The sequence below is a fragment of the Propithecus coquereli genome, unplaced genomic scaffold (assembly GCF_000956105.1).
Source record: "Propithecus coquereli isolate 6110/MARCELLA unplaced genomic scaffold, Pcoq_1.0 Scaffold315, whole genome shotgun sequence".
Classification (NCBI taxonomy): domain Eukaryota; kingdom Metazoa; phylum Chordata; class Mammalia; order Primates; family Indriidae; genus Propithecus; species Propithecus coquereli.
In genome coordinates this window covers 903,285-921,666 of record NW_012148786.1, presented here as the reverse complement: position 1 = coordinate 921,666, position 18,382 = coordinate 903,285, and the positions used below count along the sequence as shown (strand labels likewise).

Below are 18,382 nucleotides of genomic sequence, written 5' to 3'. Positions count from 1 at the left end.
ACTAAAAATATATAGAAAAAATTATCCGGGCATGGTGGTGCATGCCTGTAGTCTCGGCTACTTGGGAGGCTGAGGCAGTAGGATCGCTTGAGGCCAGGAGTTTGAGGTTGCTGTGAGCTAGGCTGACGCCATGGCACTCTAGCCCTGGCAACAGAGCAAGACTCTGTCTCAAAAAAAAAGAAAAAAAAAAGAAGTAGTAGTATTTCTCTAGCACCAAATGTTGTGTTTTTCTTTGCATTAAGAAAAAATTGTTCTCTTCATTAAATTTATTAATATTAGATGTGCAATCTCAAATAATAAAACTGATCACTCTTATGTGCATGTTCTCAGTGTATGAGAAACAAAAAAACGAAAAAAAAAAATTATACCACAGCTGCATTAGTTGTAATTGCCCATTACCTCTCTATTTAAAATTAAGATTTAGTTCAAAACCACTAGAAACATCTTTATATATCATATTAATTCCTCCTTCTATAATATGCAAAGGCAATCAAAGATCAAACATTTTCATATCCAATTATTTAATAATATTTCTTTAAAGAATGTTAGGGAATCTGTAAACATGGCTGGTAACATTATTACTAAAGGAAAGGAATAAAGATAGCAAGCCTGCTGATTTTCATAACCAATAAGCTATCAAAATTTTAAATTATGACAAGAAAATCTTATGTTTAGGTAATATTCGAAAATATAATTCCACTTACTTCTAAATGAAAGAATATTTATAGAAAAAGAATCAGTTGTATGAGTATAAAAAGGCAAGCCACTATACTATAAATAAAACAAGCAAAGTAGTACTATTAGTAGGAGTCTAAATACAGGAAATAATACCCTTAATAATTACACAAAAATATTAGGAAAGTATTCCATAAAATAACTTTGTGTCTTATAACTCCAGAATATATTCTATTTTCTTGATTTTTGAAAAAAATCACTTAAACTTTAATATTTGAGAAAGATGTTTAATACAACTTTCTTTGCAACTGATATTCTGATTTTGTGTGTGTGTGTGTCTGTGTGTATCTGTGTGTATTGTGGTTTCAAGGGTGGAGATGGGAAAGGTTGCCATCCATTATGTATAAGCTGAATCATTTCAAAGTCTGTTAAGACAGTTAAAAGTGTACATGTTAAATGTTATTAACATTTCTGGAGAACTATTTATCCACATAATTGTTTACCATTCAGACTGAAAGCAATTAAGAGTTCTGGTCATTCCCATTTTGATCAGGAAATTGCAGAGAAAGTCTTCTATTACTTCAGGTACTGCATGCTTTGAAGGAAGAACTGTCTTCTGTTCCTGAAATTTAAATATACAGTTATTCATTCTGAAACATCAAAGCTTTAATTAATAACAGGCCTTTGATTCATTCATTCATTCCTTCATTTTATCAACAATTTTTCTTGGGTGTTATGTGCCAGGAACTGTTTTAATCAATAGGGATAAAACAGAGGAAAACAAACAAGTTTCTGTCCTCATATCTAATAGTAAAGAGGATGAAGACAGAATATGAATAACTAAATAAAGAATATATAGTATAGCAGATGGTACTAAGAGCCTGGCAGAAAAAAAGCAGAGGATTAAAGACAGGGAGAGCCAGGCCTAGGGGAAGTATGCATGTGGAGCTGGGTTGCTATGTATATAAGATGGTAGAGAAAGATTTCATTGAATAAGTGCTATCTGAGCATAAATCTACACAAAGAGGTACAGTGACTCATGTTCTAGATACAGCTTCAGTAAGTGAAAGGCCCTGAGGCAAGAGTTTGATAGGATTGTCTGAGGACAATGAGGAGGTCAGCTTGATCTTCCAATAGCATATAACAAATTTTAAAAGAGGAAAAAAATCCATGGGTCTTTTAATTCTTTTAATTATCATTATAAAAATAAATACCACAATTTTGGTACCTTGATTTTTAGAAACACTGTGGAATAAATAAAGGATGATAAAAGAAGCTTGCACTACTGGTACATAATGGAAGTATAATAAGTCTATCAACTAGATCAGGGGTCAGTTAACTGTTCTTATCAATAAAGTTTATTAGAACACCACCATGCCTATTTGTTAACATATTGAATATGGCTGATTTTGCACTGCATGAGACAGCTGACTAGTCTCCACAGCTACTTTATGGCCCTCAAAACCTGAAATACATGTTGAGCATCCCTAATTTGAAAATCCAAAGTCTGAAATGCTCCAAAAGCCAAAACTTTTGGAGCACTGACATGATGTCACAAGTAGAAAATTCCACATGTAAGTACTTAACACAAACTTTGTTCCATATACAAAATTGTTAAAAATTTTATAACCACACCAAACCAATCTGGTTCAACTTATATGTCACAAAGTTGTGAGTTGTTTTTCAGTTACTATGGCCCCCCCATGTTGAAGGTCACATAACCTGAGCATGCCCACGTGAACCAGGTATGCAAACATAGGTGGAACCTAAGTGCTCAGACCAGATTGAAGAGCAGGAATTGAATTAAGAAGCAGATACCACATGACAAGACCTGAGATCCAACCAAATAAAGCCTTGCATCACCCTGTTGCAAGATTCAGTCAGATCATGCCTTTTTACTTATACTTATAAAATCTGGCCCAGCCCCCAGCTCAGGGAGACAAATTTGAGCTTTACCTCCTGTCTCCTGCCAGTCAACTGACAATATATCTTTTCTTTTCTCAAAGGCCAGTGGCATGGTATTGGCTTCTATGCATATTGGGCAGTGATCCTATTGATTGCTCAGTAACATATTGTATAAAATTACCTTCAGGCTATGTGTATGAGGTATATATAAAATACAAGTGAATTTTGTGTTTAAACTTGGGTCCCATCCCCACATCCCCAAGATATGTCATTATGTATTAATATATGCAAATATTCCAAAACCCAAAAAAATCTGGAATCCAAAATACTTCTGGCCCCAAGGATTTTGGATAAGGGATACTCAACATGTATTTACTATTAATATTTTGACAGAAAAACTTTGCAAACTCCTAAACTAAAAAAAATGGAGACATTTCAGCAAGTGACAAATGAAATTGAGACAGCCATAAAAACTACCATATCACGTAAGTCAGTGTGTAAAATAAATCGAATAATTAGTTTCTTAAAAATGTCAAAGCATCATTGTCTCTCAAGTGCTTTCATTTTCTTTTCACTGGCAAGAAGTCACTAATTAATTTGCTGATCATTTGGATAAGCACATCTATTTTTACCTATAGAAACTTGGCAGCAAACTTCCCTTCCTCCTTCTCTTTCTTAACCTGGTAAGCATTACCTACCATGTTACACAGAATGCACAGAATATTTATATAACAATGCACTGAGGAAAGAGGATCTTTGTTGCTCCAAATAGTTCTTTTCAAAAGTGTTATACATAATTTAATGCTTGATGTTCATTACTAGTAACTGCTATGACATTCATAACTGTGGTGAGCCGAGGTAAAGTTGGGGAGCTACAGAAAAATCCTGAGAAATGTCTAGGGCTTTCAATGATTTTTTAAAGCTCAAGTAGAAATATTTGGATTATTCTTCCTAAATTATCAAAAATACATTATGTAACAATATGCAGGACCCTATATTAAATGTCATGGGAGATGCCAAAGTAGCAAAGTACAGAATGCCTACCTTCAAGTCTTTGCAGTGTGGTAGTTACTAGCACTGAAGATTATATATAATTGTAAGGTTAGGGCATAAGATAGCTCGAAGTAAATATTCATTATATAATAATAAAAGCAACCATGGCTTATTTGGTCAATAAATTTGTAAATGATTTTAGGATGAGATGAATTAAAGTTGGAAGGAATTGGGAAAATAGGAGAAAGTGGAGGATGGAGACACTGGAGGAGGATGTACCTACTCTAGTTTCTAAAGATCCCTATGTGTAGTCTATAAGATGTTTGTATGCATGCATACAATACACCTGATAGATTCAAATAAATATTTGAATCAAATAAATATTTCCTTTATATCTCCTCCTGAATGTATCTAATGCACACACCTTGAAACATTGACACAGAACAGAAATACAACCATCTTAAATTTCTATGGTTCATACTTATACTGTAATTAAAATGTATAAACCTCTAAATATATTTATGCCTTAATGCATAGTCTTTCTGCATTGATACACAACAAACACACGTTCCAAGCTGTAATGTGATCATAAATGTCTTTTTTATCTTCACATATGATATGCATTCAACGTTTATTTTGTGCACATCTCCCATGTGCCAGACACTGAGAAAGGCACTCAGAATTAAATATGAATAAAACACAATCCTTTTTCAAGGAATTGATAGAGTAATTGAGTAAAAGCAAGACATTACAACATAGAAGCTCTTCTATTTGTTATAAGGTTAGATTACAAAAGCCAGTTATAAATCTAAAGATGTCATATATAAAACCATTATGTGCATTTATGTAATTTAAGTTATACTTTTATCTCAATTATATATTATATACATATGTATAAAATATATTACCTCCTTATGGTTTTGTAACTATTAATTACTTAATTATGAGGTTAATAAACATCTCAGAATATGCACAAAAAAAGCAAGCACTCTATAAACTAACAAAATATGCCTCATTTTGCAGATTGATGGATTATCAAAAATTATTCTACCCATATGTAACCCAGAAATCTGCTGAACAAAGGTGCTCTGGTATGTACCTTCCTTTCGTCTATGAAAGTGCTAAAGTTGACATTTTCTATTTTTCTAAGTAGAGAGGTTTCTATATCATGCTATGATTACAATAGAGATCTGCTTGGTAAAGTGATACATAAAGAACAAGAATATTTCACTTGTCTTGGATAGGTGAATGAAGGCTCTGTTAAGGACACTCATAAATTGGACTTTAGAAGATGAGAAGTTCAACAGATTAAGAAGGATAAAAGGAAATTCAAGGCAAGAAAACATCTGAGGCAAAGACAAGGAGTGACAGTTCAGTCATTCAGGCTCGGGGTCTTAGGAAGAAAGGACCACAGACAAAGTTGGAAAGCTAGGCAGAAAGCATATCAAGAAGGCAAGGGCAGGCAGAAGGGTGGAGACACTGGTAATTTAAGCTGAGGAGAGATAAATTCAAATTTGCATTTAGAAACATCTTTTAGGTGAGAGTAGAAGGAAGCCCAGTACCAACAGCATGTAGTAGCTCAGGTAAGAGAAGACACATAGGGTAGATCTAAGGTAGACTAAGTGGGGGATGAAGGCAAGGGGAACGATAAGAGAGATATTGAGGACATAAAAACATATAGGACTTAAGAACTAATTAAACATTGAATTGTAAAAAAGTACTAAACCATATCCAAGTTAAGTATCTTGATATACTTTGAATTGCTCTAATGTCAGTGAGTTCCTTTGAAAACTGATTGACTAGTGAGAAAAGAAAATAAACACTAAAATCCAAGTGGTCTTAAAACATAAACCTTATTTTATGTGGGACTTCATTTTATCAACTCCTTAATTCACATTAAGTAAAATATACTGGCTTGGATAATCTATAGGCAAGGCCTTGGGTACAAGGAGCCTGATTCTTTAATTGAAACTAAATATATACATCAAGAGAATAGGAACTCAATAATGACAAACAGCTTTTTTTATTGTGACTTAGTCATTGAGCCTGTAAAAGTAATAGAAATTATATACTTAATTCATTAACATTATTATATAAAAGATTTAAGTTAATGTCACTAACCCCGCACGAGATTAGGTTTAAATAAAAGGAATACAAATTTCCCTTTTTTGTTACACTAACATAACTCTTAGCAAGAAAAATAATTGATATTAATTTTTAATCAGTATAATTGAAAATATCTTAGAATACAATTTTATAAAAGTTCTCAAATTTTAGGTTCTCAGAACACTTTTTTACTCTTAAAAATTATTAAAGACACCATAGATCTTTTATTTATATGAGTTATATCTATCAAGAGTTATCATATTAGAAATTAAACCTTAAAATATATATTTACTTTAAAATAACTATAATAAAATTTCACATGGTAATATAGATTAACATTTTTTATAAAAAATATATTTTCCAAAACAGAAAAATAAATTAGTGAGAAGAATGACATTGTTACAAATTTTTGCAAGTATTTTTAATGTCTAGAGAAAACAGGTTGATCCCCATATTTGCTTCCACATTCAACCTGTTGTGATATGTTTTCTTGGTTGAGCTACTTGAAGAAAATACAACCTCGGACAGATGTGTAGTTGGAAAATGAAGGACAACCTAAACTTCCTGAAAGAGGTTTTCAGGACCCCCAGAGAACCTCCTACAATAGTATGAGAACTACTGATAAATATGCTGAACAACATTTTAGCTTGGGTCAATTATCAATTGGTCTTCTTCAAAAATACTTGAATATTCCAAAGAAATGCCCTAAATTCTACTTAAATTCTCAAAAGAGGAGAAAGTACAAGGGAAGGAGAAGGAAGAGGAAGAGGAGAGATGTAAGGGAATTTAACAATTATATAATTTGGGTATCTTGCCACTGTTATCTTTAAAGATCATAATTCTGATTTTTATAAAAATTGGAAGTCATTACAGAATGATAACAATATAAAGGACCTTTGAGATTGCACGTTGAAAACAGAACAAAAAATCAAGAACAAAAGAGACTAAAGAATTACCAAAAAAGGTAATAATACACTCATAAGAAGTCTGAGAGTTTAAAGGGGAGACCAAGCTTAAATATAAGTAGACCTTTCTTTTTATAAAATTACATAAAAAAATCTAAAGAATATATATAAACATTTTATACACACACACATACACATATCTAAGGAACACATACATACATATTTGGAAATGACTTCAGTTTCAAGAAACAATTGACAATATAACCAAACTATACAATTGTTACAGATTAACATTTCTTACCTTCTCAATTTTTTCCAAAAATCACTTAAATACAACAAAAATATTCATACTTCAGATCATTGTACCTACTAGGAAACTGAAAGTGTATCAAATGTACAATTTAAAGTTTATAAAATAAACAATGTAATCAATTCTCAAATATTTAATCTATATTACCAAAGTTTAAAGAAAATCGTAAGAACTTATTTAAATGTCAACTATTCAGCAAGTAATCTTTTTTAATTTTTTATCAAATAATGCTATTTCTTACTATTAGGAAAGTATCATAACCTTTCACTTGCAATCTTTAAGAAAAATTTTATCCTTAATATAGATGGCACTGCATCTGGTTTATAAATGGACGTAGTAAATTCATAACAAAAGAAAATAGATGTAATAAGCAATACATATTCTTTTAGATAGTCCATGGCACAATTAAAAGCTAGTTTTTGAAGATTAAAATACAATTAGAAATAAAAAGCAAATTAAAAAACATAACTGATATGCTTATGATAAAATGAATTCATATTTAATGTAAACAGCTTAAGGGCAACTTTTGTGAATTTCCTGCATAGCACTGTTCCTCCGAAGAACTAAAAAATCAGGTAAAAAAAAAACTAAATGAGATTCAACCAGCTATAGAAATGCCAGAAATCTAGAGTGTTAACTCTTGCAATATTATGATAAAGAAAAGCTTTCAATAAATTGATGAAAGAAGAATTTCTGATATTTGGCTCAGTAGCTATAACAGCTACTACATTTTATTTCCTCCCCAATTATCCTCTTTTGATTCATCTTTGCATTTACAAACAACTTCTAGCTTGGTACCACCAAAGAAGCAATTACAGTTTGGTTCATAATTTTTTTATGCAATGATTCATTTATTCATTCACTTACTCAACTGCTATTTATTTAGTGCCTACTATGTGCTAAGCACTATGTTAGGTGTGTCTACCAAATACCAATACAAATAAGTGGTACATAAGGCATTTCTGAAAACCCTTCTTTAGTTAATGTTGTAAAGCAAGAAAATGATGAGCAGTCAATAAACATCAGTTTTACTAATTCAAAATGCTATCTTTTAAAACTATTCCTATAAATTATTTCATTGAGATATCCAACAGACTAGTAAATCTATGCAGTAGATCTCACTCTGTGTCTACCATGAAGGAACTATATCCATAGAATGCATTAAAGAATGCCATTTACTATGAGCTGGAGCCCTCCATTTATAACAGAATGTAATCAATTCTTCATGAAATATTCCTTTTGGGTTTTTTTTTTTTTTTCAATTTTGAGAGGGCAGATATTTTAGAAAGAAGTTATTGGGTTTCTAGATGGAGGAAGTCTACAGAATATGGAAGATTGACACAGGGTATAATATGGGGTAAAGTCTAATTATTTTGTACCAACGAAGTTAAATCTGCAATTAAATAAGAGTGTCACAATTTCCTTCAAACTTTCAGCATGAAAATGTTTAATCATTGAAAAAAAGGATCCTTCTTTATGTAGCTATTAAAAAATGCTTTTAAAAACATTTTTGCTGTCATTATTTTCAATTTTTAAATTTGTGTTCAATTTTATAGGAATGCCATCAGTTTTATATACTTTTAATTGGTGGTATTATAATCAAAAAGCATCCCCCATCATATTCCTTAATTTAGTTCATAAGCCTCACAAGAAAAGTCATAATATATTAAGCATTCCCTGTGAGCTAAATACGTCCATAAAAAAAGACACAGATGCTTACAAAACAGACTACAGAATCTGTATATGATAGCGAATTCTGAATACGAGTGTTGTTTTAATCTCCGGTGAGATTAATCAGGCAGACTCCTGATGGAAGGTGTCACTTTCTGCAAAGTCATGCCAGAATGACCATGATGTGGAGAATGAAAACCCAAATAACAGTAAATATGACTACTTACCTCAAGTGAAGGTTTGATGACAAAAGAAACAGAAGTGAAAAAGAGATGTCAGGCAATAGGATTGCATTTAATAGGTAAGGTAAATATTTAAAGTTTAAATGACTTTCAAAACTTCATATAAAAAGTATTACTGCTAAACTATAGGCTACAATAGTGTTCAAAATTCTCACCAAAATTTGAGTATCTGTAACTTGTTCTTGGGCTATCTGAATTGCTTTTGCCAGATCTTCTTCACCTTCTGGAATGCTAAAATTGTCATCTGGTATCTAGATCACAGATAAACAGAAGGATAGAAAGAGTGAGCAGAGCAGAAATATAAAGTACCTTATTTCATTTCAGAAATAATTTTTCTTTACATAGCAAAAGATCAAAAAATACACCTTATATAAGATGCCATGCCATTCTGAAGTAACAAGCAGGCAGCTATCTAACTTCCTTGTAAACATCACTCAATGTCACTTATAATAAAGTCAAGATCAGCATGTGGGCAACTATTTTTATGTATAATGGCAAATGTCATCTAACAATTCTGCTGAAACAATATGTTAGGCTCCTCTAAATGCCACCATTGTCTCCCCATCCAGGTTTTCTCCACTATGACTTTTTCACGACTAGCAACTGCAAACTTTAGTTTATTGAAAATAAAAACTCCCTTAGTGTTAAAATCTTAAAAGAATATTATGGATTGTAATTGTATAAACGAAAGCTTTGAGATTGGAACAACATTAGACAGAAGTACAGTGAAGCTGGAAGGAAGTATGAGGCCTGAGCTCCACCTGAGTAGTGGGAATCTGGCAATCCTTGCCAAGAGCAGACTGGATGATGGGAAATGCCTCCTGAACAGAGATGAGAGTCTGTGGTATGTATCCACGAGGCAAGTGATAAGGAGCTCAATCTGAAGGACAATGAATAGGAAAACCTAAAAAACCAGATGTTTTATTCAATCTAAATGTTTAAATAGAAGTTTCACATCTCACTCTTAACCAGCTGATATTAGCTAAATTTAGATATGTTAAGCAAGATGACCGACTAGAGACAGTGCTTGCCAGACTGTGTGGTTGGAAAATAAGAATTCTGACAAAGGAAAGAAGAGAAGAAAAGCAGAGTGGGTGTGAATCATAGAGATAGGTGCTAGAGCCTGCTGGAGGAGGAGAAAAACTCACGGAGAAAAAAATCTCACGGAGAAAAACTGCAAAGCAGAGAAGGGAGAAGATAAAGAAGAAAAGATATTGGCAAGAATGAAACCCAGAGAAGCTCCAAGCACAGTGAAAGGGTAAGGGGGGATAACTCTCACCCGTCCACAGGAATTCGGTGGCCAGCAGACTACTGAATTTCTTGGAGGCTTTTCCACCCCCATGAGCCCAGACACGGGGGCAAACACAATACAGTGGGAGAACTTTCATGATCCCAGAGCTTGGACATTCTGTGCAAAGCTCCCCACCAGGGAAAGTGTCATGAGAGGTTGGACACCGGCTTTTCTCCATCCAGATGCTTCCTTCCCCACCCCACCCCCAACCACCGCAACAGGGAAAGCAGTTTGGACCGAGAATTTGGCAAGCAGCCACCCCACTACCCCCAGTGGCAGTGTGCTACAGGCTGAGGATTCCACGGAAAGTGGGACCCATGCCTTTCCCTTTCATTCCCTGCAGAAGATCCTGGGGTGTCTGATTCGGAAACTTCCTGCCCGAGGGTATTTCACAGAATTGCACACTAGCAGGTCAGACAAACAGGCTGGACTCCAGGCCCTGGCCCCTGGACAGGAGTGGGTTGCTGGGGACACAGGAGGGAGGTCTGTTGAGTTGGACTTGGGTGGCAAGGAAGCCCACGCCGACAGATCTGATAGAATACTCCGGGTTTGCGAGACATGACCAGCCAAAAGAACACTCACCCTCCACCCACAGGAAAACTTCCCTGTTTAATTAGGGTAGAGTCTATGGTGAGGAAGCGCGTAGAGCACAGCACTGGGTGTCATAACCACCAGGTGCACTTCATTCAGGTATTAGGGCTGACCATGAGTGGCGGCCCTCCCCCACCCACTCTAACCAGGAAAGCAGTTTGCCTGAGAAGTAGGCGAGCGGTGGCCTCCCCACAATGGGGTGCACCACAGGCTGAGGCTTCTACAGAAAGTGAGACCCACACCTCTCTGTTTGAGCACCTGCAGCGGATCTGGGGTGTCCAATTGGGAAACTCCCTGCCCTAGGGCATTACACACAGTCCCACACCAGCAGATCAGACAAATAGCCCAGACCCATCCCCTCAGGACATGGGCGGGTTGATGGAGACACAAGGGGAGAGCTCTGAGTTTGTCTTGGGTGCCAAAGAAGCCCATGTGGACAGATATGGCAGTAGAATATGGCGGGGTTACAAGACACAGTGAGTTTGGAGAGAGCCCATCAATCCACACCCCCTCCCCAAGAAAATAGCCCTGTTTGTTTAGGGTGGATTCTATGGTGCAACCTCATTGTCATAGCAACCAGGTACAGTTCACTCAGGCACTGGGGCTGACCACGCATGGCAGCCCCTCCCCAACCCACTCCAGCTAGGAAAACAGCTTGTGGTGAGAAGTACTTGAGCAGCTGCCTCTCTCTATTGGGTGTGTAATCCAGGCTGAGGCATCCACAGAGAGCCAGGCCCACACCTCTTCCTCTGTGGACTTGTGTTAAAACCAGGGTACCCAATTTCAGAGTTCCCTGTCTGCTGGCATTTTGCAGAGACACAGGCAAGCAGGACAGACACACAGGCCGGCGGGGAGACGTGAGAACTAGACAGATTTTGAATCTCAGATGGCCCTGTCTCTGCAAGCAGACCTTCTAGCTGGGTAGGGCCACTTCAGCTTCTCCCAGGTGGCTACCCCCAGAAGCTGGGAGCAGACATTTGAACCCTGCCCAAACAGCTACCTTACCAACTTCTGTGAAGCCTAAGGGCAAGCCCACCTAACCCAGCCCCACCCAGCTTCACTCCCACATTCCTCTCCACTGAGGCAGAGAATGAGGACTCACCTTAAGTTCTATGGCCCCACTCGCCACCTAGGGTATTTGAGTGCTCCTCCTGAGGGACTAGAGTCAAGCACAAAAACAACAAGGCAGGCTGTTCCTTTGGGCAAATGCCACCTACTGACAGGGAAGTCAATTTGCACAGACCTTTTCAACATTCACTGGCTCAATCATACAGGGTGAGGACGTTTCTCAGCTACAAGCACCACCTACTGTCTCAGTGATTAAACTGGGTGTGCCATTACAATTCACACTGCTAAGATGACCATAAAGAAGGGATTTCAAAGACCTAGATCCTCTCTCATCAAAGAGAAATAGGAAATCTGCCCACACACATACCACACCCACTGCTACAACATATAGACAACTAGTAACTGAGAAAAGCATCACACTAAGGATATCCATTACTAAGGCATCTATCGGGAACCCAAATCACCATCAAAGTACCCACAAACCAAGCCAAAGGTTCTTATCCAATATATGCTAAAAACACCCCCATACAAGTGAGTTGGGGGAAAGCCCCATCTAAACAAAAGAAAATCAAAAATTTAGAAGCAACAAGTGCTCCAGATAAGAAGGAATCAGCATAAGAATTCTGGAAGTATGAAAAATCAGAATGAAAGGGCTCCCACATAAGGGAACACCAGCCCTCTAGCAATGGATACTAGCCAAATGAAAATACGGGAAGGACAGATAAAGAATTCCAAATATGGATAAGGAAGCTCAATGAAATCCAAGAGAAAATGGAAAACCAACTCAAAGAAACCAGAAAAACAATAGAGGAAATGAATGAAAAATTCACTAAAGAGATCAACATATTAAAGAAAAACCAGACAGAACTTCTGAAATGAAAAATTCACTAAAGGAAATAAAAAACACAGTGGAAAGTTTGAAGAATAGACTAGACCAGACAGAATAAAGAATCTTAGCACTTGAAGACAACTCTTTTGAATTAAATCAGTACATCAAAATAATGAGCAGAGAATTAAGAGGAACGAACAAAGCCTATGAGAAATGTGGGATAATGTAAAATGCCCAAATGTAAGACTTATAGGCATCCCAGAGGGTGAAAAAGAGAACACACAAGGGCTGGAAAACCTATTTGAGGGAATAATTGAGGAAAATTTCTCAGTCTTGTTAGATATTTAGACATGGAGGTAAAAGAAGCTCAACAAACACCTGGGAGATTCATTGCATACAGACAATCACCAAGACACATAGTCATCAGAGTGGCCTAAGTCAACACAAAGGAGGAACTCCTGCAAACCACATGACAAAAACATCAAGTAACTTACATAGGAAAACCCATCAAGCTAACTGCAGACTTCTCAACTGAGACCTTATAAGCCAGAAGGGACTGGGGCCCCATCTTCAGTCTTCTTAAACAAAACAAATGCCAGCCTAGAATTTTGTATCCTGCAAAACGAAGTTTCTTGTATGAGGGAGACATAAAGACTTTCTCAGAGAGCTAACACTGAAGGAATTTGTCAAGACCAAACTTGCCCTGCAGGAAATACTCAGAACTGCATTATACGTAGAGCAACAGAATGGTCACACTCCAGTGTAAATCACCCAAAAGCTAAAGGTCAGAGATCAAATAAAGCAACAATACAAGAAGTAAAACAAAGCAATACAGTACTAACCAACAGGATGAACAGAACAGAATCCCACATATCAATTCTATCAATCAGTGTGAATGGTTTAAATTCCTTACTCAAGAGACATAGGTTGGCTGAATGGAGTTAAAAAAGAAAAAAAAGCCAAGTATCTGCTATTTCCAGGAAACACATCTAACCCACAGGACTCTTACAGACTCTAGGTCAAGGGTTGGAAAAAAATATTCCATGCAAATGGAACCCAAAAGAAAGCAGGTGTAGCCATTCTCATATCCAATAAAATTTACTTTAAATCAATAATAGTAAAGAAAGACAAAGATGGTCAATATATAATGGTAAAAGGAGCAATTCAACAAGAAAACATAACAATCCTAAATATTTATGCACCTAACACAGGAGCACCCAGATTCATAAAGCAAACCCTACTAGACCTAAGTAGAGAGAGATAAACAGCAACATTGTAATACTGGGGACTTCAGTACACCACTGACAAAACTGGACAATTATCCAAGCAAAAATAAACAAAGAAACACTGGATTTAAACGTCACCATAGAACAACTGGGCCTAACGGATATTTAAAGAACATTTCACCCAAAAATTAACTGAATACACATTGTACTTATCAGCACATGGAACATTCTCCAAGACTGGTCATATTTTAGGCCACAAAATATGGCTCAACAAATTTAAATGTTGAAATCACACCATGTATCTTCTCAGACCACAATGGAATAGAACTAGACATCAACTCCAAGAGAAACTCCCAATTCTACATAAAGTCATGGAAATTAAACAACCTGCTGATGAATAATTATTAGATCAAAGAAGAAATTAAGATAGAAATTAAGATTTTTTAAACTGATTGACAAAGAAGACACAAGCTATCATACTCTATGGGATATAGCAAAAGCAGTCCTAAGGGAAAAATTCATAGCCTTAAGTGCCCACAACCAAAAGACAGAAAGATTAAAAATTAACAATATAATGGCACATCTCAAGGAACTAGAACAGGAAGAGCAAACGAAGCCCCAAACTGGAAGAATAAAGAAATAACTAAAGTTAGAGCAGAACTAAATGAAACTGAAAACAAGAAAATTATAAAGAAGATCAATGAACCAAAATGTTGGTTCTTTGAAAAGATAAACAACACTGACAGACATCAGGCTAAATCAACCAGGAATAGAAGAGAAAGGACTCAAATGAGCTCAATTAGAAATGACAAAGGAGATATTACAACTGATACCACAGAATTACAAGTCAGTATCACCTTGAAACCAAAAACAGGAAAGGACACAACAAAAAAATAAAACTACAGACCAATACTCCTTATGAATATAGATACAAAAATCTTCAATAAAATACTAGCAAACTGAATCCAATAGATTATCCAAAAAAAAAAAAAAATCCACCATGACCAAGTGGGCTTCATCCCAGGGATGCAGGGATGGTTCAACATATGTAAATCAATAAATGTGATTCACCACATTAACAGAAGCAAAATCAAAGATCATATGATCATCTCAATAGATGCAGAAAAAGCATTTGACAAAATTTACCACACTTTCATGATAGAAACTCTCAACAAACTAGGCATAGAAGGAACATATCTCAAAATTATAAAAGCCATATATGACAAACCCACAACCAGCATCATACTGAATAGGGAAAAGTTGAAAGCATTCCCACTAAGAACTGGAACAAGACAAGGATACCCACTGTCACCATCTCTTGCCAACATAGTACTAGAAGTCCTACCCAGAGCAATCAGGCAAGAAAAAGAAATAGAGGGTATCCAAATCAGGAAAGAGGAGGTCAAATTATCATTTTTTGCAAATGATATGATGTTATACCTATAAAACCCAAAAGATTCCACCAACAGACTCCTGGAATTGATAAATAAATTCAGCAAAGTCTCATGTTACACAAATCAGTTACACTCCTATACATCAATAACAGTCAAGCTAAGAGTCAAATCAAAGACTCAATAGCATTCACAACCACTACAAAGAAAACAAAATACCTAGGAATATACTTAACCAAGGAAGTGAAAGACCTCTACAAAGAGAACTATGAAACACTGAGGAAAGAAATTGCAGATGATACAAACAAGTGGAAAAAGATATCATGCTCACAGATCGGTAGAATCAACATTGTTAAAACATCCATACTACCTAAAGTAAGTTACAGATTCAATGAAATTCCCATCCAAATACCAATATCCTATTTCACAGATCTAGAAAAAAATAATTCTGCATGTCATATGGAACCAGAAAAGAGCCCAAATAGGCAAAGCAACCTTAAGGAAAAGGAACAAATTGGGAGGCATCACATTACCAGACTTTATACTACAAGGTGACAGTAACTAAATCGGCATGGTACTGGCACAAAAATAGAGACATAGACCAATGGAATAAAACAGAAAACTCAGATATAATACCATCTACATATAGCCAACTGATTGTTGACAAAGCAGTCAACAATATACACTGGGGAAAAGAATCCTTATTCAATAAATGGTACTGGGAAACTTGGATAGCCACATGAAGAAGAATGAATCAGGACCCATATTTCTCACCACTTAAATTAATTCAGATGGATAAAGGACTTAAATGTAAGACATAAAACCCTAAAAATTCAAAAAGAAAATGTGAGAAAAACTCTTTTAGACATTGGCCTAGGCAAAGAATTCATGAAGAAGACCCCAAAGGCAATCATGGCAACAACAATAATAAATTAATGGAACTTCATTAAATTAAAAAGCTTCTGCAAAGCCATGGAAATAATTAACAGAGCAAATAGACGACCTACAGAAAGGGAGAAAATATTCACAAGCAATACATCTGATAAAGGACTAATAACGAGAATCTACAAACAACTAAAGCAAATCAGCAAGAAAAGACAAACCACCCCATTAAAAAGTGGGCAAAAGATTTGAACAGAAGCTTTACAAAAGAAGGTAGACACATGGCCAATAAACAAGAACAAATATTCAATGTCACTAATAATCAGGGAAATGCAAATTAAAAACCACAGTGAAATATCACCTTACTCGAGTCAGAATGGCCTTTATTTAAAGGTACAAAGAAAAAAACGTGCTGGTTTGCAGACAGAAAGGAATGTTTATACACTCTTGGTGGGACTGCAAATTAATACAACCTCTATCAAAAACACTAGGGAGATTGCTCAAAGAACTAAATGTCAACCTACTATTTGATACAGCAATCCCGCTACTGGGTATTTACTCAAAGGCAAATAATACATTTTATCAAAAAGACACCTGCACACCAATGTTTACTGCAGCACAATAAATTGTAAAGATGTGGAATCAATCTGAGTGCATATCCATTCATAAGTGGATTAACAAAATGTAGTATATGTATACTATGGAATACTACACAGCCATAAAAAAGAATGAATTAATGCCTTTTGCAGCAATTTGGATGGAACTGGAGACCATTATCATAAGTGAAGTATCTAAATAATGAAAAAACAAACACCACATGTACTCACTACTAAATTGGAACTAAATGATGAGCACACATGTACATAGAGGGAATAAAATTCAATGGAAATCAACCTGGGGAAAGGTAGAGGAGGGGACAGGCAAAAATGTACCGAACAGGTACAACGAACAATATCTGTGTGACAGGTACTCTTATAACCATGACTCACTATAAAAGCGATTCACTTAACCAAAAGACCAAAACTATTTGTACCCCATAATACTATTAAATGAATAAATAAATAAATCTGGCTGAAAAGCTAGCATCTCTCAAGGAAAAAAAAAATTGTTAATATCTTTCAGAAAATAAAGTGCATATTTCATCAGAATGATTGCAATTAATTTACGGAATAAATTAACTCAAAATTAACAAATTACCTCTTCGTAGTCATAATCCTCTTCAGATGCTTCAGTGACAGTGACCTCTGAATATCTTGTCAAGTTTTAATCTCAAAAAATACAGAATAAAATTATTATACCAAAACTTGCATCGACCTTAAAATACAGTATTTGATTCAATTATCTCACTAGGTAATTGGTAAATACATGTAATTTTATTTGCTTAAAGTTTTTCCCCAATATGGCCTATAAATATAGACATTTTAAAATAAAAATTTTCATTAGTATTTTAATTATTTTTCATAACCCAAATCCATGAACAACTACATTTCTACCAGTCTATTAACTATCTAATGATTTCCAACTTGATTCTAAGAATGCTCTCATGAACATACATAGTGTCATAAGGCAACATAAATTAGAAAGAGATAAAAACAAAAAATGTTTCCAATTCATCTTAAACCACACTGAATTTTCAAGAGCTCCTGAGTCAATTATTCACAATGCAGTATGACTTTATTTGATTTAAAGTATTGTGAATGAATACAAAAGGCATACCAATATTTAAATATTACAGTAAATGAAAACAGAAATAGTAAAAACAATCTTAAAATTCGAATGGTACCAAAAAAGAACCAGAATAGCCAAAAGAACACAGCTAAAGACATCACATTACCTGACTTCAAAATATATTACAAGGCTATGGTACCCAAAACAGCACGGTACTGGTATAAACATAGACAGAGACCAACAGACAGAGAAGCCAGAAACAAATCCACATATGTACAGCCAACTGATCTTCAACAAAGCCACCAAGAACATACATTGGGTAAAGGATACCCTCTTTGATAAATGGTGATGGGAAAACTGAATAACAATACGCAGAAGAATGAAACTGGACCTCTATCTCTCACCATATGTAAAAATCAACTCAAGATAAATACTTAAGTGTAAGACTCAAAACTAAAACTACAAGAAGAAAACATAGGAAAAACTCTTCTAGACACGGGTCTAGGCAAAGATTTTATGGCTAAGACCTCAAAACCATAGGCAAAAAAACCAAAAATAGATAAATCGGACTACATTAAACTAAAAGGTTTCTTTTTTCAATAGAGTGAAAAGACAACCTCTTGAATGGG

The 18,382-nt window shown here is 35.3% G+C and overlaps 1 protein-coding gene across 1 annotated transcript in view; it reads right to left on the bottom strand.

Moving 5' to 3' along the window:
- SPAG16 (sperm associated antigen 16) overlaps nt 1–18,382 on the bottom strand; it is a 45,758-nt gene that overhangs the window by 10,270 nt on the left and 17,106 nt on the right. The window contains exons 2-4 of the mRNA XM_012650238.1: nt 17,283–17,329; nt 8,963–9,058; nt 1,179–1,297 (exon numbers count right to left, since the gene is read on the bottom strand). Of these exons, the coding sequence (XP_012505692.1) occupies nt 1,179–1,297; nt 8,963–9,058; nt 17,283–17,329 (262 nt within the window). The remainder of the gene's footprint in view (nt 1–1,178; nt 1,298–8,962; nt 9,059–17,282; nt 17,330–18,382) is intronic.